This window comes from Megascapheus bottae, chromosome 5 (assembly GCF_031878675.1).
Source record: "Megascapheus bottae isolate mThoBot1 chromosome 5, mThoBot2.hap1, whole genome shotgun sequence".
Taxonomy (NCBI): Eukaryota; Metazoa; Chordata; class Mammalia; order Rodentia; family Geomyidae; genus Megascapheus; species Megascapheus bottae.
In genome coordinates, this window is record NC_143513.1 from 18,740,393 (window position 1) to 18,767,476 (window position 27,084).

The following is a 27,084-nucleotide window of genomic DNA, read 5'->3' on the forward strand; positions in this document are numbered from 1 at the left end:
GCTACTTTTACACACATGTGTACACACACACACACACACACACACTCCTTTTTAGTCTCAGCGTTGGGTATTAAAGAGAAATTGATTGCGAATGTCATCATAATTTGAATTCTTATTCTTGCCTTACAGGGGATTCTGTTTGCATCTCCTGAGTGTTTAAAAGGTCCGAGTGACTTAGTGCACCTGTGGCTTCATGAATGTTGCCGTGTTTATGGAGACAAATTGGTAGATAGAAAAGATGGTGACTTGTTCCAGAAAAAATTGCTGGAAACTGCGTGTAAATATTTTGAAGTAAGTGTCACCACTTAGTGTCAGTGTCACCACTTGGTCTGGCACCAGTTGGCCTTGGAGATGAGGCTAGAGATGGCAGTGGATAAGTGGTTCCTTTTGGGAAGAGCCAACATCTAAGAATGTAGGGGATGAACTGGGGACATTCTCTCCAGCTATATGCTCAAGGATCGATTGGTTGGTCTTCCTGACTGTGTCTGACCACTTCTCTCCCTTGTCCTGTAGGAGATCAACTGCCAAGCACTGCTTCAACAGCCCCTCATTTATTGCCACTATGCTAACAACAGGGACCGCATGTGTTACATGCCAGTGAAGGATTGGGATGTGCTGAGGACGATTCTTACAGAAACATTGGATAACTACAATGAGTTAAATGCTGCCATGCACCTGGTCTTATTTGAAGATGCCATGCAGCACGTGTGAGTTGAATCAGGATATTTTTTCCCCAAAACAAGATGACTAACAGTACATGATTATTCTCTGGTTGATTATAGTGACTTGAGCCATTCTTACCTATTGTTTGTCATAGCACACTGAAACCTACATATCACTATGATGTGGCATCACTAGGATGTTTCTTCCTTACAGGCCCGCTTCTGAAGTACCATTACATGCACCTTAGATTGCATTTCATTTCATTCCATCACAGTCCCAGTAGATAAGAATAGCAAGAAAGGGAAATACAAGCAATTTATTCAAAATCACATGGTTCATAAGGGGAGAATCAAGACTGAAAATGGTTTTCAGAGATTAATCAGGTTTTATGGAGTACCTACTGTATGCCAGAGAGAAACACAGCCAGTTTCTTCAGTACGTGGGCAAATTAGAACATAAAAAAGAAGGGCATGTTTTCTTGGCAGAAAAATGAAAGAAAGCTGACTCTCCTGGGGTTCAGCATGACTCACAAGGACTCTGCTCCCCCCAGATCCCTCATGCAGGGTATGTGTTACATGCCACCACATCTTTCTTGGAACACTTTGTCCCTGGTGCTGATGCTGAAACCATGAGCACCACCTCTCATCCTTTCTCTGATAGAGTTTACAGGTTAGGGCTAAAGGTACATGAATAAACTGGCAAGAAAAATATTTTTTAAAAAAAAAGTGGTACGTCAGGCTGAGAAATAAAGTAGGTGATTCTATGAATTACAAAGTATTGAAGATTTAGGAGTTTTGGGGGGGATTTGGAATATAAACATAGACATAGTGAAATATTTGGAGAAAGTGAACCAAATCTAATCACAACAACCATCACTTCTCATTTGTCCATAATTTGAAGGCAGTTATATGTAACATGTTCAGTGTATTTCTTTCTGACTGTATTTATGTCTTAAATAGTCAGATGTATCATTTTCTCAGAATTCTGGATTTCAAGTATTTGAAATTGCAGAATTCTGAATAAAGGATGTTAAACCTGTATTCGGATTTCTAAAGAGGTACTGGCTCTCCTTAAGAAGAGATGATGCTTAAGCGAAGATGAGAATGATAAGCAACAGTGATGGAACTATCAGGAAGAAAGATACTGCATGTGGAAGGCAGATTTCCTGGGATACTTTCAGGAACATTCTAGAAACAGAGGAAAGGGTCATGAGGTTTCAGCCCAGAGAAAACGCAGGGAGAGCAGGATACTGAAAGGTCTGCTGAAAGGAAACTCCAGGCAGTTCAGGAGGAGAGGGTTTATTGCGTGAGGAAAAAGAAGATGGAGTCGAGCAGAACAAGAGAGCTTATGGCGGGAAGTGAGAGGTTATATAGGGGGAAGGGTATAACCACAGCAGAAGTGGATGTGATCTCAGAGGATGGGGAAATACCTCAGACTGGGGGACCTTCCACTGCCCCCAGGCATGCCAGTTGCCAGGGTTACAGGTGCTGGGCAAGGATCTCGAGGGTGCAGAGGGGGAGAGCCAAGGGAAGAAGACATTTCTTCCATTCAGACCTAACATACAATATGAATGGAGAAGTAAGAATGATCCTGCTTATTCAAGTACTCCTCTGTGAGATGGTAAGGAGTTGGGCCATGAGAAATGATTGGGTGGATTTGGTATGACTTACATAGAAACAGTAATGCTACTGTGCTCAAAGCCAATTAAATCATTGCATCCAGCACAACTCTCATAGTTCACATTGGCATCAGCTCTCTAGTTAATGATAATGGGCAATGATGGCTCACACCTGTAATCCTAGCTACTTAGGAGGCTAAGATCTAAAGATATGGTTCAACACTAGCTTGGGCAGGAAAGTCTCTGAGACTCTTAATTGCTGCTTAGCCACCAAAAAAACAGAAGTGAAAGTTTGGTTCAAAGTAGAGCACTAACCTTGAACAAAAGAAAGCTCAGAGACAGTACTCAGGCTCTGAGTTCAAGCCCCAGGATGGGTACAGAATCAGAAAGAGAGAGAGGGAGAGAGAGAGAAAGAGAGAAGGAAGGAAGGGGAAAAGGAATCAATAAAATAAAAAGAAGGGAAAAATAAAAGTTAATAAAAAAAAGAAAAATTGCTCTGAAATGTTTCGAAGAAGTTCAAAAGGAAAGCTTTAGAGCCCTCCCCTGCTCATCTGCTGAAAGCTTGCTAAGTAATGATGGTGTATTTGATTCCTTTGCAGTAAAGCCCTGCTTGTGCAGAGAGGAGATTTTAGCTAGAATATTTTACTGTGTTATTAGCACTGAGTTGTTATTATTACATACTGATAACATGCATGGGTCATGGCTCAGGTGAAGCAGGCATGAGGAAAGGTTTTTTCCATGCAGTCCTTTAGTCTGGGATTCCCTTGACCAAACAGGTCAGGGAATGTGAGCTAGAAGCTTGTTTACTCATCGTTAGAGATGATTGAAGGACATGCCCCTTTGTGTCCTAAAGAGGATGCAGGCACTTAGCAAATCTTGTTAGGTAAAGACCTCAATAAAAGGAAATAAAAACCTAGATTTTGGAGCCCAGGTCTTCCTTCATGTTAGTTTTCCCAATGTGTTTTTTTCACGTGGCCATACGAAGTAAAATTTAATAGGATAAATGAAATAAAAAATAATGTGTCTTCAGCCAGGTGCTAGTGGCTTACACCTGCAATCCTACCTATGTAGGAAGCTGAAATCTAAGGATTACAATTCAAAGCCAGGCTAGGCAGACAAATCAAAGAGTTTGTTATCTCCAGTTAGGCTGCAAAGAGCTGGAACTGGAGGAGTGGCTTAAGTAGTAGTACACCAGCCTTGAGTGAAATAGACAATCAAGAGAGCCTACGACTCTGAGTTCAAGTCCTAATACCAAAATAATAATAATAGAATAATGTATGTTACTGGAGGTTTTTGAAAATCATCCCAAGTAGAGATTGTAGTACAAGTGACCCTCATTTGTTTCTAAAACACTTCTTAAAACAAATATCTAGGATCATTTGGGCCTGGATTCCAAAATAGCAACCTGTAACAACCATACTAGCATCCAGGTTTTATATTTGGAGCATTTAATATGCTTTTATATATATATACACACACACATATATATATAAATTGAGGGGTGGGACTTGAACTCTGGGCCTGGACATTGTCCCTGAGCTCTTCAGCTCAAGGCTACTGCCCTACCTTTTGAGCCACAGTTACACTTGTGATTTTCTGGTGATGAGTCTCACTGACTTTAGTGCCCAGGCTGGATTTGAGCCTTAATCCTTTGATCTCAGCCTCCTGAGTGGGTAGAATTACAGGCATGAGCTATCACTCCTGGTTATATTTTTTCTTAATACTTAGAATTATGACTACTTTCTCCAAATCCATGTGTCAATAATGTTAAAATCAAGTTACTCACAACTGAAAAATGTTTCAATGGTATCAGGATCTTTAGAACACTGTAGATCAAAAAATCTCTAGAAATTTCACTTCAAGATGCTAAACGTTTCAATAAATTAGTGTGGTCTAGGTATGGCAGTCTTTGCTGTGATGGAAGAGTTTAATTAAGAGACAAATATTTCATGTATGTAAGTGAACTACATGTAAATGTCTGCTAGTCTGTGAACAAATCTCCTGTCAAAGTCTTTCTACAGCAAAGATTTTGGGAACAAAATGGATTTGGATTTGGGTACTGATGTACAATTGGTTCCTTTCTTGATCATCAAAAATCTTTGAAGCTTAGGCCTTGAGAATGTATATTTTCAAGTACAGTAATACATCATAAAACTATTCAGGAGGTTGAGATATGAGAATTACAGTTTGGAGTCAGCCTAGACAGAAAATCTGAGAGATTGTTTATCTCCAGTTTACTTGCAGAAGTGCTGGAAGTGGCGGTATGGCTCAAGTAGATGAGTGTCAGCCTAGAATGAAAAGCCAGGTTGGAGTACACGGCCCTGAGTTCAGGCCATAGTATAAATGTGCACTTGCCCACATGTGTGCGCATGCACACACACACACACACACACACACACACACACACACAGTTACTAGCCTGGAAAAGTTGTCAAGTCAAATAATTCAAGGACAAAGAAGTAGATAGTTTCTGATGGGGAAAAAGGCTAAAGTTTCCAATAAAAACTGGAATTTAGTAAAAGAGGGTAATCGCCATTTCCTAATATTAGAGATTTTATGTAGTGATGCCTGCCTTTCTATCTCCAGGTGTCATGTCAGCCGCATCCTCCGGACTCCTCAGGGTCATTCCCTTTTAATTGGAGTGGGGGGCAGTGGCAAGCAGAGCCTGTCCAGGCTTGCAGCGCACATCTGCGGCCTTGAGGTCTTTCAGATCACTCTGACTGAAGCCTACGGAGTCCAGGATCTTCGGGTGAGGAAAGCTGGCAGGCAGAGAAGTTGCTCCATATTGCATGCAGGATTGGGGCAGAACCCTCCTTGTGGCTCCAAGGCCCTTCTACAAAATGGCATCTTATTTACATACAACTTATGCACATTTTCCTGTACACTTTAAACTTTTACATAAAATAGGTGGACTTTGTTATTTTATAACTTTCTGATATATTTATTCAATAGAACCTGAATGTCACTAATGTTAAAGGGCATTCCTTTGAACAAAAATTAGAATATCAGCCAGGGGCTGGTGGTTCTAACCTGTAATCCTAGGTACTCAGGAGGCCAGGAGCTGAGAATTGAGGCTTAAAGCCAGCCCATGCAGAAAAGTCCTTGAGACTCTAATCTCTTAATAAACTACTGAGAAAAAGCCAGAAGTGGTATTGTGGCTTAAGTGGTAAAGTGCTAACTTTGATCAAAAGAAACTTTCAGAGACAGTGTCCAGGCTCTGAGTTCAAGCCTCAGGACTGACAGGAAAAAAAAGATATCTAGTCAGGTGATGGTGGCTTATGCCTATAATTTTAGTCAGGAAGCTGAGAGCTACATGATTATCCAAGGCAGAAAAGCCCACGTGAAAATCCTGACAGCATGAGGCTCTCAGTTCAAGCCCAATATCAGTTCACTCATACACACACAAAGAAAATTGTGACTACCATGTGAGTGCTATACAGTGGTTGACGTGCTGCCATATTCAGGAAATGATAAAAATCTACGTGTGTTCTACAGGCGCATTTCCCACCCCCACCCCCGATATTTTCAATCACTGTTGGCCAAAACTGTAGCTCTGGAGGGTACAGTGTACTTCTGACCCTCTCTCTGGCAGACAGAGTACAAGCTTTCGATTAGTGGACACCTCCCAGCTAGGGGTAAGAGAAAGTTCCCCAGAGGAGTCATTTGCCTTTGGCAGCTTAATATGTTTGTATACATGTTAAAGGTTTGATAGCATAAACCTGGCTCATAGACTATAAGAACTTAACTATATTGTCCTCTGCATTAATGAAACACAATGTTGAATATTCTTAATATACTCATGTGACAAAGGTTAAAAAGAAGACAATTATTTTGCAGTTGCAAATAGATGACAAGAATAGGAAAGTAAAATGCAAAGAAACTAGCATATTTAAGAAACTGTCATGTTTAAAATTTTGGTCTTTTTAATCAGAATAGTACTTTCAACACAGAGAACCTAGAGTTCATAGCAAGTTTAAATTTTCAAGTGTAGTCTGTGTAGGATGACTTGTGTCTGGAATCTCAGCTATTTGGGAAGCAGAGATCATCAGTTTTAGGAGAGTTCAGGCCAAAAAGTTAGCAATACTTCATATCAATAAGACAAGTATGGTGGTACACGCCCATTGTCTCATTTTGTAGGAGGCATATCATGGCCCAAGTGTAGCCCCAAGGGGAGGAAAAATGAACCTATCTGGAAAAAAAAAAAACAATAAACAGAACACAAGTAAGAATAAGTCCCAAGTAAGAGTGCCTGCCTAGCAAGCACTGGCCCCCAGTCCTTCCAAAAAGGAAACAGTTCCTGCATTTATTGACCAAAGAGCAAAAGCTACTTGGAAAGAAATGCATAGTTGTCAGGCTGCTTTGCTTGCCATGGGTGCATTTCCCTGTGAGAAGGACGAGGTGGCAGCCTCGGCATGGCCCGCTTTCATCCTTTCACTGCATTAAGCTTGCAGAGCGCCCATGACCAGGCATCAGGAGGTGCCATGTGACTGCCATCTCCTGGAATGGGCAATGGGGAAGAAAGGCCCAGGGTCACAGAACCGCTTTCTCCCCACATCACGTTGGCATTACAACAAGGTGAATGATGACCTTTTTCCCTACAGGTAGATCTCGCACATTTGTACATCCGAACAGGAGCCAAAAACATGCCCTGTGTGTTCCTGCTGACAGATGCCCACGTTCTACATGAGAGCTTCCTCGTGCTGATTAATGACTTGCTGGCATCAGGTGATTAAACCAACCCAGTTCTTGAAAGATCTTCCCCAGTGACAAATTATCTGTAGTTTCAGTGAACTTTAAAGAGAGATAATTTGTCTTTGAGATGTTTGCCGGGGCAGTCTTTGGGGAGAAACCTATAAACTTAACTAATTTGAAGTATATTGCTTTCTAAGTCTGCTTGAGGATTTCAGGGCCTCAGAGGGGTCTATAGGGAAGTCAATGTTATTTCTTCATGCCAGGGGTGGTGGGTGTGTATCACTGCTCCCTCTCAAGGGGTTCTCTGCCTTGTCGGTGGTGATGCAAAAGAAAAATAGCCTTTCTCATGTCCAGTTCTTTATCATGCAATCTGACCTTTTGTCTTAAGAGAGCATTTCAAGTGCTACAAAAATTTTGATGCCAAAATTTTGATGGCAATGATTCTAGTGCAATTCTACTCCTTCTTTTGGGGCAGGAGAAATCTCAGATCTTTTTAGTGAGGAGGAGATGGACAAGATAGTTTCTGGAATCCGCAATGAAGTCCGTGGTCTGGGCTTGGAAGACTCCAGGGAGAATTGCTGGAAATTCTTCTTGACCAGGGTCCGACTTCAGCTGAAAGTAAGATGCACTTTATGATATGTCATTGAAAAGCTGTTGTTAAAACTCTAGACTGTGAATCTCTATCGGGGTACATATTATGAGTGAGTTTCAGTGACTGGTTTGGAAAAGACATTTTTAGAGGCTACAAGATGTATCACCAAGTTTGCTGTGACACGGGGCCTCTGGCAAGTCACAGGCTGAGCAATGTGTGCAGGATGTATCTCTATCCTCCATCATGTTCTGTCTGTTACAGGACACAGACATCACAGAGCTATCCTACAGGACAGATGTAAATGGCTGCAGAGACAGCCCCTTCCTACCTGGAGGAATAGGAGCAGCCATGTGCACTTGTCGAGCAGACATCAGGGACTTTCAGAGAGAGAAAATGATATCTGTGTAAGGGTGAACTGTGAACAAAGTATTTGGAGAAACCTAAGATAGCTCTAAAAGACTAGAACATGGAGTTCTGATGGAAAAACATGATTGATACATCTGAAAAGCAAATTGGGATGAAGCAAGAGGTTATACATCACTAAATGAAAAATGGGGACATTTTTGAATCAAGGAAGTGACTTCAGAGAAAGTAGTGCAGGAGTATTGTTCATGTTTTGAGAAGTTTAGCACAATGTCTTCTCCCTGGACCACTTAGTGCTGTAGCATATCCCGTATGGATGTAGGGATAATTTGTCTTTGAGATGTTTGCTGGGAAATGTTTGCCAAGGAACAGTTTTATGTTGAGTAAAGGTCGAGTGTTACAAGAAATAAAGGAGAGCATCCAAACTTCTAGCTAGAAGCCACTTTGAAGATGCTGTTAACAAAATGGCTTGCGTGTATGACTCAAGTGGTCAAGTAGTCACCTAACATGTACGTGGCCTTGGATTCAGCCTTCAGCAGTATACACACACACACACGCACACAAACACTACACCTGCTGCTTTGCTATTTCTTGTAGTACTGCTAAACCTTTCAAGTTAATAATGGTCTCTGTGGGAGCTACAGAGCCTGAACTAGTAGAGGATAATAGCGGGGCTTACCAACAATGAGGAATATACCTTTGCTTGCAGGTTGAGGAGCAGAGTAGTACTCGTTAAGTTTTTCCAATACCCTCAAATTTTAAATTTCATTTAATATTACTGAATAATTCTGGGCCGAGCTGACTAAGTTTGAACTTAGGGTTTAGTTACCTGAAGAATTTTCTCCCCATCAGAAGTGTGACTGAGCAGGAGCTGCTGCTATAGCACTATGGTAGAGTGCTTGCCTAGCACCTTTGAGGATCCATGTTTGATCTGAAGCACAGAAATAACTCATAATATGCTTGCCAGGTTGCAACAATGCCAATGACCTCTCTTTGCTCCATTGTTTGGATCAGATTCTTTTCCTGGATTGGAAAAACAGTGCAGTAAAAAAATTTGAGGTTGTCACGTTATAAATCAGTGATGTGCAAAGTCCATTCCCCAAGCTACAGAACCAATACTACTTGAAACCCCAAAAATACAAAGCTACGGAACATTTGCAAGTTCTCCTGAATCCAAAACTCAGAGTAGGACCTAGGAATCCAGATTTTTAACAAGACCTCCACATGATTCAGAGGCATAGTGGAAACTGAGAACCACTGTGTAAATAATGGCAGGCAAAACCCCTCTATATCTTTGCTGTCCAAGTCTGCATACTTCTGCAGGAGGAATTCCTTGCAGGGGAATTGCTTGGTGCAGCAGTTTTAACAGGTGGTTTTAGAATGTGCCAGCAAATGCTGTGATGCTGCTCTTATTGACAGATGGGATCTGACTCTTCTGTCTTGGAATCTGGATTAAAGTAGGACATCACTCTGAACTTGTTCATGATGAGCCCTCTTCTAAATTGTGCCTAGTGTTTGAATTCTACCATGTTTATCAATCTGCCTTATATATCTGTCTCAGATATAGTTTCCTCATTCTTTACTGTCTTTTCAGAGAAATATGGTATATGTTTATTTCTTTGTAACTTTTTGAGCAAAAACAAAAAAAAACATTTTTACAAAAAGTTTGTAAAAGAACATTACAAAACACAGTTTTCTGTGTGCCAAATACCTACCATATGAACCACTGAGAAGGCGGAGATCTGGGAATGGAGGTTTGAAGCCAGGCTGGTCAGAAAAAGCAAAGAAATTCTTATCCCCAATTAAATAACAGAAAGCCAGAAGTAGAGGAGTGGTTCAAATAGCAAAACAGCAGTCTTAAGCAAAATATGAATGAGAATGCAAGGCCTTAAGACCCTATTCTAAGCCTTAGTACTGGCATATCAGAAAAGAAAAAAGTTATCTTTCCATGGCTGTGACAAAACAGCTGGGAAATTCAATGTATAAAGAAGAAAGATGTATTACTACTTGGGCCCTATGGCAGGGCTGAATGTCATGGCAGAGAAACCACTCATTTCGAAGCAGCTACATAAGGAGAGACAGGAAGAGGCCAAGGCCCCATTATCTACTTTCAGGACTACACCCCCAATGATGTTACTTCCTTCTACGAGGCCCATCTCAAAGAGGTTCCACCCCTTCCCAAAAGCACTCTGGACTGGTGACAGCCTTTATGGCATGTGAGCCTTTGGGGAATATTTATGGTGCAAATCTATGGTTTTAATGAAATTTGTGGAGTAAATTAGTGTTTTCCTCAGTGGATTTGGGATTTCTGGTAAAGTTAAGAATCTCTCACTCTCCAAGATTATCTTCACTAGTAACAATTGGATCTCATTTGGCCTAGAGATGAGAGATAACCTGGCCAAGAGTTCCTTAAAGAATTTTACACAGTGAAGTCCAGACAGACTCACTAACACCCCAGAGACCCTTGATCATCTAGCCTCTTCTTTATTCCAGCTTTCACCCCAGTGCCTCCTATCTCCTGAGTGCAGAATAGTACTGCAGGTTTAGGTTCCTTTCTGGAAGAAGGAAGGAAAAGAGGACCTGGGATTGACTGTTTCAGAAAAATAGGGCTTCACCCATAAACCCTGTGTTTTACTCGCCATGGTGTATCCATGGTAATAGGACAGCAATAGGGAAGGAGAATTATCCTCTTGGTACACTGCCCTTATGCGTGAAGTTGGAAGTGGATCAGAAGTGGGCCTTCCAGAAGATCCTTAACTCACAAACTGATTATAGGTTGAAAACACATTTCCTACACATGCTGGACCTACTGTTGGAGATAAGAGTCCCATGGACTTTACTACCTGAGCTGGCTTTGAGCTTAGATACTCAGCTCAGCCAAATGGATAACTGGGAATTACAGGCATGAGCCACAAAGCCCCAGCAAGATTTGATCTTTTCTGTTGTTCTGTTTATCTATTCACCTGCCTCATTGCTTGGCAAATGATGCAGAATTACATTTAATAATAATGATGATAGTGGGCATTTTTAAATGGTAACTTAAGGATATCTTATGTTACCTTTTGATTTTCAGGACATACATTTTGTCAATGAAATTATCTACTAAATTTTTCAGCATCCATTGAGATAATTTAATGGCTTTTATTCTTGGCTGTGTATTAATAGCCCTATAGTATGTATTGAATGCAGCTGTTCTACATTTTCATAGTTTTTACATCTGTCTTTATATGTTCTGTTTGATTACAGCACAGGCAGTCCTTACAAGCAAGGGAACTACTTTAATATTCATCTCTCTGGATACCTAATCCTTTTTATCATCTCATTTTTAGTATTAAACACAGCACAAGCTGAGATCTCTGTTGGAAGATGGAGGTAAATCGACCCTCCTCCCCATTCTCAAGACTATTAACTGAATTACCCTTCTCTTCCCTTGTAAACTGAGGGAAAGCTTGGGGTTTGTTGTTGTTGCTTTTGTGGGAGGTTTTGTTTTGTGCTTGAACCCAGGGGTAGGGACTCTCCTTTAGCTTGTTTGCCGAAAGCTACCACTTGAGCCAAAGCTCTACTTCTTGGAAGAAGAGTGTCATAGAGAGTCCTGTCTGAGCTGGCTCCAAATGCTGATCTTAGCCTTCTGAGTATCTAAGATTACAAGTGTCAGCCTTGTTTTGTTTTTAGTGGTATTGAGAAACTGGCTCACTCTGCCTCAAAAAAAGTGTCTTACTTTGGAAGTCACTCGTTGGTCCCTTACTTTTATGCATCATGAGAAAGATCAGTGGTAAGAACTGTGACATCAAAAAAATCCTGATGAAATTACAGCTTGATTCTCCCCACCCATGTTTATAACCCTTCTAATGTCCTTGGAATTTTACAAGAACTCCAAATGACCTCTTATTTTTAAGCAAAATGCTATTTCGCAGTACACATGAAGGATTTACTTCCCGATGAGCTGGGAATCTCCTTTGCTCATGCTCCAAGCGATGTCACAGGGGTCCTCATAAATACCTGGTGGGCCATGATGAATAATGAGGCGATTCCCTTCCTATTCCCCATTCCCACGCCAGAGTCAGCACTCATCTGCAAGGCAGAGCAGTGGGAACCTGCTAGCAAAGGAAGAGCGGCCTCTCAACTCCAAAGGTCTGTTCCCATTAACTGGGATCAGAATGGTATCTTGGCACTGTTGCAAATAGCTAACAAGAAAGGGTTCCCTAGTTCCTCTCCATCACAGCTAGTATGAGCATCCTTTTCCTACATTATTCTCAGCATATGCTCCTGTGGTTCTCCTTAAGCCAACAACTTTTCCCTTCTTGTTCTCCTCAGCTGCCTAAAGCTGCAGGGCAAAGGACACTAGATTTCTTTAGAAACTTGTAATTGGTCACCTGGTTTATACAAAGCTATCTATTTTATTTCATGCACATATATACATGAGCCTATACATAATATATGTAATCTATATATGTACATATGGGCATATATAGAGGGCTCATGCTGACAAGACAAGAAATATATACTTGTTGTAGAGAGTTTAAAATAATGAACTATATAAAAATGTAAACTATCCTGAACTATTTTGTCTAGAAATTGTATACTGGTATGTTTCTTCTGTTGATGACATGCATCTAAACATAGGGAATACATTCAGCAGCATTTTACTCATATCTTACAGAAATTTATTTTTCTCTTTGCTTTTGCTTAGAAGTCTCACTCAAAAATATTAAACAGTTCCAGAAATTGATGTGAGCTATTTAACGAAGTGTGCTTTAGTTTACATAACCCCATGAATAAAACAAACTACACTTTTAGTACCCATTGTTAGAGTTCTTGTTGTCAGTGATTTTTATTGGTTTGTAGGAGCACTTTCTACTTGTATTTGTTTGTCCACAAATTCTCTTCTCTGCTATAGGCTGCCAGTCTTTCTCGAAGGTTATTATTCAGCTGGGTTTATGGTGACCTCAGGTTTATGTTTGTGTCAGAAATTCAAAATTTTCATTATGGCTTTTGTATGCTAGGGCTTTTTAGGAAGTTAACCTGATTTATATCCTTAATGTTTTGCCCTACAATTTGAGGTACAATAGAAGATAGCATTCCTAAGTTTTCATCCCTGTTGTCCCATTACTATTTATTATGCAGTCACTCCTTAACCAACTGCCTGGGGACCTTTTCTATTTCATATATTAAATGACTAAATATATGGGATTCTGTTTTGGGATCTCTACTGTTTTATTCTGTTCATTTATGGGTTAGCTTTCCATTACTCTGACATACCTGAGGGGGAAAAAACAACTGATATTAAAAAATACTTAACTCACCTTAAAGATTTAAAACAGTTTAAGGATAGATCACAGGAAGTATGTTCCCACCTGCCCTGCAAGTGTGTCTTACTTGTCAGGACCTCCTGTTTCTGTTCTCGGGGCTTTTAGCTCCTGCTTCTCATAGTCTCCTGTTACCTGACATGAGTAAAATGGAAAGAACATTAGAGCCAGGCACCTATGGCTCATGCCTGTAATCCTAATTATTCAGGAGGCTGTGATAAAGAGGATTGGAGTTCAAGGCCAGACCACACAGAAAAGTCTGAGACTCCATCTTCATTTAACCAGCAAAATGCCCAACTGGATGCATGGCTCAAGTTTTAGAGTACTAGAACCAAGCAAGAAACGTAAGCAAAAGTACAAGACTGTGAGTTCAAGACCTGGTACTGATGCACACACATGTGCACTTACATTTACTCACACAAAAACACAGGGATACCAAAGATGTTCTCAGTATATGAGGGTCACTGTCTTCAATGTTGCATAAAACACAACTTCTAAAATTGTTAGGACACAGATAATCAATACTTTATTTTGCCTAGAGTTTTTCAAAGTAGCACCCATCTGTGCCTTTATCTAAATCTCTGCCACTTGGCAAGCATTTATTGAGTGCCTGTCATGTGCTGGGTCCTGGGGATAGGACAAGCAGCAGGAGGCAGCCCCAGCTCCTGCCCACCTATTGCCAGCTCAGCACTAGGTGCTCTGATCATTATAGGAACCAATCTAAGCTACAATGTGTGAAATATGAGTTATCTAGAATAACAACAGACTTAACAAAAAAGATTACATTGAAGAAATGATTAAAAAGTCTTCTAAAGACCGAATAAAATCTTTATTAATTTATATTTTAAAAAAAACACTAAGAAATGGGGCTGTGGTTCAAAGTGGTAACGTGCTAGTTAGCTTTGAGAGAAAAAAAAAAAAAGCTCAGGGATAGTTTCCAGGCCCTGAGATCAAGCTCCATGAATGACAAAAAGAAAAGAAACTGGAAATACTTGAATTAGAACTCAGAGTTTCATGATTGCCAGGCAGATACTCTACTTGAACCATGCCTCCAGCCCTTTACATGCTCTGATTTTTTTGTACTGGTCTGGGGACTAGAACCTAAGGCTTGGACACTGCTCCTGAGCTGCTTTTTGCTTCAGGCTAGTGCTCCACCACCTGAACCACAGCTCTATCTTGGATTTTTTTCTGATAGTTTATTGAAAATGAATGTGTTGTGAACTCTCCCCTCTGGACAGGTTCCATACTCATTATATCTCAGCTTCCTGAGTAGCTAGGATTATAGGCATGAGCCACTGATGCTGTGATTTTTTTTTTGACAGAGGCTTGCTTTTTGCCTGGCCTGGCTAAGACTGTGATGCTTGTATTTATAATTCTGATATAGCTGGGTTAACAAATATGCAGCACCACACCCAGTTTATTATTTAGTGATGGAATCTTGTGAAATTTTTGCCTATGATGGCATTTCCCTGATCTCTCCTTCTGAGTACCTAGGATTAGGATTATAGGTGTCAGCCACTGGTACTCAGAATTAAAAAAAATTTTTTTAAGTGTAATAGCACTAGGAATAAAGAGTTTGATCTTAGAAAAAAGATATAGCTGTATATTTAATAAAATTTGCATTTTGTGTTTCTTTTGCAAGCATTGAGATCTGGCTTGTGCCACAAGCACCTGTCTCCCTGAGACTCTGATCATTAGCCAAAAACCAAAAATGGAGCACCAGCAGAAGCACAGAAAGAATTTAAAAAGCATTGAAATTGACAGGTAATAGGGAGCAATATAGGTAGATATAAAATTATAATTATATAAGATGTTGAAGTTGGAGGATATTATCTGTGCTAAACCTCCATTCTTGGGAAAATTCTTTCTGGAACCCTCAAATCTTACTCTTCTTAATTTTTACTTTTTATTTTATTGTTGGGGTGATGTACAGAGAGGTTGCAGTTACATTCATCAGGTAGTGGGTACATTACTTCTTAAACCTTGTTACCCCTCCCCATGTTTTCTCCCACTTTCCTTTCCCCCAGCCCTCCCACTCATATTGTTTTTCCCTTACCTTTCCCTTTTCAAATACACAAATAAACATATATACAATACACCAAGTACCAAAGTCTGATACAGTAACATGAGATAAATCTTAAGGGGCAAAGAAAAAAGAAATAGTTTCACATAGTACGTTAAACACAACAATCCTGAAGATAAGCCTCTTGTTTCCATATCCTGGAGTTCATTTCTCTTAACCTCACCCTTTATGGGCTATGTACAGAGATTTTGAGCTATTGTGATGCTCTGTTAGGAGAATCCTAAATGTATACTAATTGTTACAAATGAGGGAAACCATGGAGCCTGTGGTTCTTTGGGTCTGGCTTACTTCACTTAATAGAATTTTTTCCAAGCCTTTCCATTTCTTTACAAATGGGGAGATGTCCTTTGTGATGGCAGCATAGAATTCCATGGTGTAAATAGACCATATCTTCATGATCCATTCATCTACTGAAGGGCATCTGGGTTGGTTCCATGTCTTAGCTATGGTGAATAATGCTGTGATGAACATAGTTGTGCTGGTAGGTATAGTATGGCTATGTCTTTGGATATTTGGGTTGATGCCCAGAAGTGGGATTGTGGGGTCATAGGGGCAGACCTTACTCTTCTTGAAGTATCCTACAGCTTTGGAAGGGTTAGTGTAAATGTAAGTTATTAATAGAAGTTTCTGAAGTAAATATATGGGAGGGTTACTTGTATCTGAGGATAAGTGAAATCCACTGGGGAAAAATACAGACTGACTGTAGCAATTCAGATTTCCATTACCAAATGAAGTAGACTGAGGCCTGGTAGTGATACGACCCCATCCTGTGTATATATTTATTTGTGTATCTAAAAGAAATTGAAACCTTTTACAAAGCACAATGAATGGTAGGTTATTGCAAATGAGTCACAACACCTGGGTAGAAAGAGAGGCAAAGAAGAAGAATAGTAAATTCTATGGTATGGTTTCCAAAAGCTAGTTCCTGACATCCAAATGTTAGAGCAGCAGGAAACACGTGATGGTGATTTCAGGGTTTGCTTTTTTTATTTGTAAGAATTTGCTTTTAGAAGGGAGCACAGCTGCCTGCAGCACTTTTAAGGTTTCTTTTTTTTTTTGTTTTGTTTTTTTGAGAGCCAACACCACAAATAGGCCTTTAATTTGTCATTACTAAAACTCTGAATTTTAAACAGATTCTTGGACTGGTGGTTCGTACCCATTAGCCTTCTCGACTTTAGCACCGGTCTCGTCCCCAGTAGCTTTTCCAGAACTACCACCTTCACCATGAAGCTCCATGAGTTTCCCAATTCAAACTTGGACTTTTTGAGCATTTTCACTTTCCTAACGAAGACATCATGAAGTGGGTAAATAGACTGGCAAGCCTTTTCTATGTCCTTCCCGATGCTGTCTGGAATCAACTTGTTAACTACTTCTTTCAAGTCATTGGTCTGCACTTCTCGGGTCATGATTTCCGTCATCTTCTTCTGGATCTGGCGGACCTGCTGATGCTGAGCATATGAGGTCTTGCGGATCTGATTGTTGCATTTTTTAGTAAAGCCAACACAGAACACACAAAGCCAGTAACCATCTGTAGTCTTGACATCAACATGAGCTTCAATCATGGTCTGCCACTTTTTGACCATGGAGCACATTTTGTCTCGGGTGCGATCCATGCCATGGAAGTTGGTCAAGCAGTTCTTGCCCTGAACGTCCTCAGTAATTAGCTTGAATTTTCTAAATGAAACTTCATCATTCTGCAGATCAGCAAGGTTCACTTCAAACACCCGAACCTTAAGGCCATCAGATGCGATTTTGGTTCCTTGAGTCCTCGTGACTAGTGTTTTCCCAATATCTCTGATATTGAACGTGGCCGGGGCTTTCACATCATACCAATCTTTCTTAGAAAATGGGTCAACCACTTTCTTCTTGGCTCCTTTTTTTGCTGCCTTTCATAAGGCTCTTGTTCTTGCTGACTGCCATGGTGCTGGTCAGAGAGCCAAAAAGGGAGAGTTTTTTTAAGCTCAATTTTCCTTCCATCCTTCTTGTTGGAATAACTTGGTCATTTACAATTGTCAGGAATTTAGGGGGTGGTGGTAAGGAGGCATATGTGCTTCTGTGAGTTCAGGTACTAAAATGCACACAACATTTCTTCAGTTAAAGGAAGGAACTCTTCTTCGATACCACTCTCTCTCCCCAATTTTTAATTATGCTTCAAGAGGAGAAATAGACGCAGCTATACCCTCCAGATTTTATTCATTAGCAAGAAGATGCACACCTATGCTTTATAGATTGTCCTTAGCCATCTCCTTTTGATGATCCTACTAGCCTTTAATTGACAGTCCCTTCTGTTCCATGTGGTTAGATCCTAAACTCACTTTCTCACTGGAATCCTTTCAAAAACAAAAGACATTTTCCATACAATGTTTACCACAGGACTGCTTAAAATTCTGTCTCTAGGAATCTAATCACTGGAATATGTCAACATTTCCTTCCTTCCCTTCCTTTCTTCCTTTCTTCCTTTCTTCCTTCCTTCCTTCCTTCCTTCCTTCCTTCCTTCCTTCCTTCCTTCCTTCCTTCCTTCCTATTGGTAGTAATAGGTTTAAACTTAGGGCCTCAGGTTCTTTCTTGGCTTGTTTTCTTAGTTGTCACTTCTGCCACATCCCCAACATAACTTTTTTTCCCCCGTCCTAGGTCTTGAACTCGGGGCCTGGGCACTGTCCTTGGGCTTTCTCAAGCCTAGCAATCTACCACTTGAGCCACAGTACAACTTCTGGCCTTTTCTGTGTATGTAGTATGGAAGCATCAAACCCAGGGTTTTGTGCATGCTAAACAAGCATTCTACCACTAGGCTATGCTCCCAGCCCCTCAGCATAACTTTCTGCTGGTTAGTTGAAGAGAGACTCATGAACTAGTCTGCTAGGCTGATTTTAAATCTTGATCTGGATCTCAGCCTCCGGTATACCTAGAATTAGAGATATGCACCACCAGTGCCCAGCTCTTGTATCTTTTTTCATTCAGACATTGGTGGGATGCATGCATATGTACTGTTTGGCCTCAGATACCTATGGAAAGAAACACTTGTAACAGCTACAATATTGCTTAATCAACCATTTATTGACTCTGAAATTAGCTAAGAGTCCCTAGGAGCTGGATCTACAGTGTGGTCTTCCATGAGCATCCATAAATGCTGCTCGGCCTCACCCCAGCCTGCAAATCCCCTGTCGGTGCACTTTTCATATTAATGAAGAAAATGGATATGCACATTTATGTCATCATCTCCTGAAGTAATTTGAAAATATAGAGAACCTAATACCTCTTTCAAGCCCACATCTGCCTCATACCACAGTCCTCTTACCCTGCCTGTGTGTAGTTGGGGTGAAAGGCATGATTGCCACACCCAGCTTGGTTCTTTTTGCCCAGATTGGCCTCAAATTGCAACCCTCCCATTTCCACCTCCCAGGCAGGCGAGATTATAGGTGTGAGCTGCTGTGCTCTGCTCTGTGTAGACAAATTTAGTGTAAAAGAGACTAAGCAGTGGTTCTAGACATTTGCAGGGCTTCTATCTATAATACTGTATCAAAGAAAGCTGCATGGCAGGAACAATTCTGTACTCTTTCTAGCAAACCAGAAATTATTGGGGACTATATTAAGTCATTTATTTTATACCCAGGGCTAGTGTAATGCTATCTTTTCTCTATTTAGAAGCTACTAAGAAATAAGCATGGAATTTCTATAATTTCCAGCTCTAGTTTTTATGACAGGAGATTTAAAACAAATGAAATAATCTGCAATCTAAACTTTAATTTTATGTAGACACAGACCTAGATTCCATGAGCATCACAACAACTGAAAATACACCTTTCCCAAATGCGAATATTTTAGTTAAGTATCCCATGGCAAAAAACAAACATGCCCCTGTTGTAGGTGTTAAAGCCTTAAGGGGGAAGGTCAGAAATACAGACAGCGGATTACTATCCCCATAGTTTCTGATTTCTTAGGTCTGGAGTAGCTCCAAGAATTTATGGAAATGTCTGTTGAGCTCCTAGGCTATCATTTATGACTGATGTCCCTGATGAATGCCTCTCCCACTGTGACAACAGGAAATGTAAGTAGACTGTAAAGATCTTTATGTGAGCATTAACAAATAACATAGAAGAAAATGTCTTCAATTGTGAGAAAAGTGATTCCTTGCATGGCTTTTGTGTATTATTTTTCAGTAATCATGAAAGCCTACTGTATAGTACTTCAGGGCAAACACTATTTCCTGAGGATAAGCAAATGTGGTTCACAAATCACTCTCTAATCAGAGATTATGATCTACTCAGATCACAAGATCTGATACAATGGCCAGTCCAAAGACTGAAATAGATTAAATGGAAAAGTCACAGAAATGGTGGGAATCTGAAATGATTTTGTTTCCTCTGTAGTGCTCTAATTATGTAATTATGTGTAAATGAAATTCCTAAAATTGGCATGAATGAGAGAGGAGTTGAGTGTAGAAAACTAACGCTTGGGAAAGAAGGGAGAAATACTCAAGTGTAGGAGGAGAGAGACTGGCAAGAAAAACTTAAGACTGGGGTATAGCTGAAAATTAAACATTGTAACAGATTCCTTAACTTTAATGCAGGCCATGTTAGAAGGAATATTCAACTTGCAACTAGAATCTTGACTATGAATAATCACCACTAATGAATTGTTAAGACATTGGAGCACATGAAAAAATTAAAAGAAAAAAGAAATTGAACTTTATTTCCTACTTGATTTTGAAAAATAAACCCCAAATATATTCAACCTAAACACCTAAAATGATAAAACTCTTAGAAGAAAACAGAGATATGTTCTTGACATTGGTCTTGACAATAATTTCTTGGATATGACTTATCAAATGTACAGAAGCAAGCAAAAATAGATAAGTACGATTACATTGAACTAAAAGCTTCTGCACAGCAAAAGATGCAGCAAATTGAGGCAGGCACCAATGCCTCACATCTGTAATCCAAACTATTCAGGAGGCCAAGATCTGAGGATCATAGTTGGAAGCCAGCCAAAGTAGGAAAAGTCTTCTCTCCAATTAACCACCAAAAAGCTAGACATAGAGCTGTAATTCAAGTGGTAGAGTGTCAGCATTAAGCAGTAAAACTTAGAGATAGCACCCAGGTTCCAAGTAATAAAAATAAAAAAGAAAATAGCAAATAGGGTGAAAATTCACACTAGAAAATGGGAGAAAATACTTGAAAACATACACAGAATCAAAGGTTAATATCTACATTCTAGAAGAAACTCCTGTGCCTTAATAATGAGAAACAACCCAATTAAAAAGTGAATGAAAGAATTCCTCTGAAGAGCAGACTATTGAAAATTTAGCATGGCTAATTGTCAGGAAAATACGCAGGAGGTCTCATACAGATGTGACCTCACATCTGTTAGGATCCATGGTGGTGGTTTAATTTTTTTAATTCTTATAAAGGTGATGTACAGAGGAGTAACAGTTACATAAGAAATGAGTTCATTTGTTTTTGGACATAAGTAAGGAGTACTTTCCTTTTGGAACAAAGTCACCCCTTCCCTCCCTCCCTCCCAATTTTTTCCTTCTCTCTCTACCCATTCGTAAAGTTCATTTACAACATAGTATTGAGTAGCACTGGTACATCTATTCACTTCTTTGTCCCTCCATTTCTGTGTTTTCCCCCTTACCCTCCCAAAGACATATAAACAAGGCAAAAGCAAAACAAAATAAAAACATCAATGTAAGCAAAAAGAAAAACAAAAAATCTCATTTACCTTTTCTCCAGAAAAGGATAAACAAGTATGACTTTTTTCCAGTCCTGGGGCTTAAACTCAGGTTCTGAGCACTGTCCTTGGACTTTCTCAAGGCTAGAACTCTACTTCTTGAGCCACAGCACCACTTCTGGCTTTTTCTGTGTATGTAGTATGGAAGAATCAAAACCCAGGGCTTCATGCATCTAGGCAAGCACTCTACCACTATGTCATACCCCCCACCCCAGTATGATTTTTTTAATGGAAAATAGTAACTGTTGGTAAGTACATTTAGAGAAATTAGAACCCTTGTACATGATTGAAAAGAATGTTAAAGCATACAACACCTATGAAAAATAATCCTTCAAAAAATTTAAAACAGAATGGCCATATGATCTAGCCATCCGTGTGTGTGTGTGTGTGTGTATATGTGTGTATGTGTATGTATGTATGTATGTATGTATGTATGTATGTATGTATGTATGTATGTATGTATGTATGTGTATGTATAAGTGTATGTGGATCCAAAAGAAAATGCAGTCAGAGTCCTGAGGGTTACACTTACATGCTTACAGCACTGGTCACAGCTAAGTTGTGGAAGCAACCTGAATTCTGTCCTCAGAATTCAGCAAATGTAACTGAGCCTGGAAAAGGAGCCTGTCTTTTCACTTGCAATGGCAGTGGATAAAACTTGACAGCATCAAGCTAAGTGACATAAAATCATTCCCAAACATCCAGTATTGCATGATATCACTTTCAAGAGATATATCCACAGTAGTTACAGAAATACACAGGTGAACCTTCATACCTGTGGGCTCCTTGTGCATGAATCCCACCAACCAGAGCTCAAAAACTTTCAAAACAGCTGTGCATATCTGTAGTGAAAAGATAGACTTCTGTTCCTATTATGATTCCCTAAACAGCACAGTGTAATGACTGCTTATGTAACATTTTACATTGTATTAGGAATAACAGGTTATCTAGAGATGATTTCAGGATAGAAGAGGAAATGCACAGGTTCTCTGAAAATACTGTGCACTTTATAGAGGAGTTACCCTCAAGTTGGATGTCTTTGGGGATTCTAGGACCAGACCCCAGCATGCCAGATACAGATGACTTGGTTCAAGTTTCAATTAGTTTAATCATTAATTATGAAAGAAACTTTTCAGATTGACATACAAAATTTGATGTTTCCTCTGGGGCATATTCAAGCTGAATTTTTTTATTCTTTAAAAATCCAGTGAAAACTCAAGCAGATAAAATTTTCACTATGATCAGACTTTTTTTTTTTTTTTTAGAAAAAGGGCATTACACCCTTTTATAAAACTTGATGAATTACAGAATAGAAGGGAAAAGGTGAAAACCTTGGAACTACTGGTGAATTATTTCGATGTTCTATCGTTAACACTTGTGTTATGGACATGAGTACCATGTCTTACTGTCCCTGTTTTAGCCATGCCTAAGAACAGGGGGCAACCACTTCAGGCAGATTTGTAGTTTGCTTACAAGGAGCTCATGATGGCTGTCCACTGTGGAGCGCACAGAGAGTGCGTGGCCAGAGTCTCTTGTCCTCTACTACAGCAGTGTCATCCTGGCTCACACATTGCCCTCCTGTGTCTGCCCTGTCCTCCTCTTGTGTCTCCACAGGTCATCCTGTGCTTCTCTCCAGTGGGTCACACACTCAGAGTGAGAGCCAGGAAGTTCCCAGCCCTTGTGAACTGTACCACTATTGACTGGTTTCATGCATGGCCCAAGGAGGCTCTGGTCTCAGTCAGCAGGAGGTTCATTGAAGAAATTGAGGGGCTTGAGGTACGTAGCATCAGCCTAAGTTGTATGTGTGTCTTTTTCCTCACATATATGCTCACACAAACACATGCATACATGCACAAACATATGCACATGCACCTATATGTATATATGCAGATGTATACACATGTACACATTTTACATATACATAGAAAGATACATGCAGACACACAGTCCCTGAAAGTCTTCACTAGCTGGTACTTTCAAAATTTACATTCTTATTTTTTTATTGTAATGTATAGAGGGCTAACAGTTATATTTGCCAGATAGTAGGTACATTACTTCTCACACATTGATACCCTGTCTTATGTTTTTGTACATATACTTATTAAGATAATAAAATGGCTTGGCAGTAGCATAGCTAGTCTTCTTCCAGCACATGAAGAAGGTTGTGCTCACACTGCAATGCACTGCACAGTTATTTCCTATAAATCTGTTATATCTGCAGCTGAAAACACAAACGGAAATGGCATGTTTAATTTCTAATGGAGCAAGGTAGGTAATTGTGGTTTTCTTAGTACACAGTTGACAGGGAAGTCAACCCCACCAGTTTCAAAACCAGAATGACGTGTTCTTATTTACTTTATGGGTTTTGGTGTCATTGGTTGTGTCATTTGTTGTGATGTGACACCCGGGGCCTCATACATGCTAGCCAGTGCTGGATCCCAGCTCTACCCCAACCACATTTTCTGGATTTATACATCATGGATTAAGTTTGTCAGTTTTTCTTGAAACTTATGCTTCCTGTTATGTTAATAAATAGTGGTATAAAAACCAGAAATGTCCATGATCTGAATGGAAGGGACAAAGAATGTACTATAAATAGGAAGCTTCCCATTACATTTTTTCAGATATGAAGGTTTCCTTTGGTGAAGTCTTTTCTGGTTAGATTTGAGAGCAGTAGTGATGGTAAACACTTCCCAGAGATCTTTGTCCTCTCATGCCATTGGGGATGGGGGATAAGCTGACAGATACTAGAATAAGTTCAACATTGCTGAAAGAGACTCCTGGTTTTAAAGAGAAAATCCAGGACATGTAAAAGGTGACATGTGTGAGTAGGTGCTGGTTTATCTCCTTTACTCAGAAGCCACAGCTGTTACATCTTGTAGGGCAACAAAGTCTTTAGACATCTTCAAGGCTAGAAGTTCAAGTATATTTACGTATTTAATTTGTATGCAGATTGAATTGTTGGTTGCATCGTTTTTTTCCTTTGCCTCTGCTAACATTAAACACAAAAGGAAGCTACATAAGTAAGCATACAAGCATACTTCTATCTATACAATTTTGTAGAAAGAATTTCTCTTCTACACTCTGGCCTAAAATGTCTGTGCATCTCTGTAAGCACTGGGTTGCAAGGAGAAAATGTGTAGCAGCATCTACACATGGAAGATGCAAAGAAGAGATTCACCATAGAGAGTAGTGGTAGGGACTCCATGGGCTGCCTTTCTCCTGAGGAGAGCACTTAAAACAGTGCCACAAATAAAGGGAAGATAAAACCTCTCTTCTAAATTCATATATATTTATACATATATATACAAATATTATATATTATATAAGCTATAGTAGTAAAATATATAATCTATTATATATTATATAACATGTATGTGTAATATAGGTGTATTATATATTCTACACATATTACTTGTGTAAATATGAATATATAAAAACATAACTATATGTGATATATTTCTATAATGAATATATGTATATATATACATGCAGATACATACAACCTTAATAATCAAAAAAAAACAGGCCAGTCATTAGTGGCTCACACCTATAATCCTAGCTATTCAAGAGGCTGAGCTATGAGGACCTCAGTTCCAAGCTAGCTCAGGAGGACAAATCTAAGAGACTCTTATCTCCAATTAATGCCAAAAAAAAAAAAAAGCTGAAAGTGGAACTGTGATTCAAGTGATACAGCACCAGCTTTGAACAAAATAGACAAGAAAGAACATGAGGCCCTGAGTTCAAGCCCCAGTTCGAGCACCAAAAGAAAAAACAGTCTATCAACTAGGACAAATAGTCATTAAACATGAGTACATCTTTCTAGAGCGATTTCTGCATCCATTACACTTCTACGATGCTGTCAGCATGATTGTCTCCAGATAGTTATGAGAAGGGCTCACAGTTCTGCTGCATGTGGATCTTTTGAGAAGCAGCACTTGGCTGCTCATCCAGTTCATTTGATCAGCCAAGAAAAAAAATGAGGTAAAATGGATCCATGCACTCTGTTTCTGCAAATTTTCCTCTCAGATCATAGGAAGTCAGGGCTGTGAGTTGGCTTCAGCTTCAATCTGGTATAGAAATGTGTGAGTTCCTTGTCTCTGGCCTCTGCTGGCTTCCTCCTAGAGAGGTGGGAGGGGCTCTGCAGAATCGGGCAGGGAGAAGCAGCTCAGATCTGCCAGTGATCATCGACATCTGCTGGCAGATGCAGGATCTGCATGACTGAGGTCCAGCTGGCCCCTGGCAGGCTCTGACAGTCTGTGAAGACGGTATCAGAACGCCTCCTATAGGTTAATCAAATATGAGGGAGGAATTTGAAAGGCCCCAGTACCCTTTCTAACAGGCTGCAGTCTGCCTCGAAACCAATTAGCCAGCTGATTTCATTTCTGTGCAAAGAGCTTATTTAACTTTCTTACCTTCCTAATTTGTTGCATGGGTGGTGTAATTATAATTCAGAGGGCAAAGTATCTGTAGTCTTATATTGAAAAAAAAAACAACAGATGGAATCTTTTTTGGAGAGGTCAAAAAAAAGCTTTTACATATTTTTTTGAATGAGTACTAGTTTGATTACTTTCTTAGTATTAGTTCCTTCATGAAGACTGAGAGTCATCAGCATAATTTAAGCATGTCTTAATTATTGATCAAGCTGGTTAAGTGTGTAAGGCATTTGTCCAAGATGGTCCCCCTTTGGCCACATAGAAAGGATTCATTAGTGGCAATTGAGCTTGTGTATGTTGACATGTACACACCCCCTGGTGTGTAGGCTGACTGCAACATTCCTGATACCTGATACTCAACTAAATGACAGCTGACCAAAATTAAAAAAAAAAAATCAAAATACTTTGAAACTTAGGTGTGTCTGGGTACTTATATTGGAAGAGTATCAACATAACTGGTGCACACAGGAGATTTGGAAATGGAGATGGGAGGAGGAAGGGAGAGGCCTTGGCAGCCCTCTGCATATTGCGAGGAATGGGGGTTGTAAATGCTGGTGGAAGATATTTCTGATTAGCTTGTGGCTACCAATTAGGAACATGCAAGGGGAAAAAAAGTCAAGTTGAGCATTGAACTCACATCTGTATTCCTAGGTATTCGGGAGTCTGAGATCTGGAAATCATAGTTCAAAGTCAACCCAGGCAGAAAAGTGCAGGAGGCTTTTACCTCTAAATAATCACCAAAGTGGAAGTGCAGCTGTAGTGGTAGGGCCTCTAAAATCATGTCCCCTTCAGTGTAACCACGTACCCAATGTTAGCTGAATTTTGAAAGAAAAGACTCCACCTCTTCAATCTAGAATGTGTAGGAGGGTAGCCCAGGCTTGGTAGAATTTGCTATCATTTTCCAAAACCAATCACAAGAAATGTCCACCCAAAGAGGCAAGGTATTTTATTGCTAGAGTTTAAGATTTATTTTCTCCACTGGTCTGTAGATTCTTTTTGAAAATATTGTGCCAACCAGAAGAAAGATTAACATTTTGTCAATGATAGCTGTTTTATATTAGTAGTATTTTTGCACAGTTCTTTGAAAGAAATATAAATTAGATGACTTGATATGAATTTGAAAGCAAAAGAGTGAGAGAAAGAACTTTGTGATTTAGAAATTCTGTTTGTGAAAAAAATACTTTCTTCCTAAGGCATAGCCAAGCCATTTTGAAATATCAAGATTAAAGGCAATCAAATTTAACTTAGATCTACCTAAATCTCATCCAGGCTTACATGCTTCTTCTAAGAGGTGAAGAATACAAAAAGAAGTGGTAAACAACCCTTGGCATTACTCAGCCACCTTAAGGTGGATGCACATCTGTCCATCATCTGTTTTTCACTCTGAACTTGTTAATCAAATGTAGATAGAGTTGCAAGAAGAATGCTGTTTTCCAGAGTTTCTGCAGCTCTGTAAACTTCAGAGATGTCCTGGGAAAAGCAGGTTCATTGGCTGCCCAGGAATCTGGGTATGCTGTTAAGCTGGCTGTTAAACTCACAAGACATCATCATTGCTCTCATGTTGATAGTTCTGTGGAGCTTCTAGAATGTTGGCCTCACCA

At 39.8% G+C, this 27,084-nt stretch overlaps 1 protein-coding gene and 1 pseudogene across 1 annotated transcript in view; one reads left to right on the plus strand and one right to left on the minus strand.

The window, feature by feature from the left end:
- Dnah11 (dynein axonemal heavy chain 11) overlaps nt 1–27,084 on the plus strand; it is a 261,208-nt gene that overhangs the window by 143,272 nt on the left and 90,852 nt on the right. Inside the window, exons 50-55 of the mRNA XM_090332210.1 lie at nt 130–291; nt 514–707; nt 4,868–5,030; nt 6,883–7,006; nt 7,449–7,591; nt 22,662–22,823. Of these exons, the coding sequence (XP_090188336.1) occupies nt 130–291; nt 514–707; nt 4,868–5,030; nt 6,883–7,006; nt 7,449–7,591; nt 22,662–22,823 (948 nt within the window). The remainder of the gene's footprint in view (nt 1–129; nt 292–513; nt 708–4,867; nt 5,031–6,882; nt 7,007–7,448; nt 7,592–22,661; nt 22,824–27,084) is intronic.
- Nucleotides 16,443–17,237, minus strand: LOC150063056 (small ribosomal subunit protein eS1 pseudogene; annotated as a pseudogene).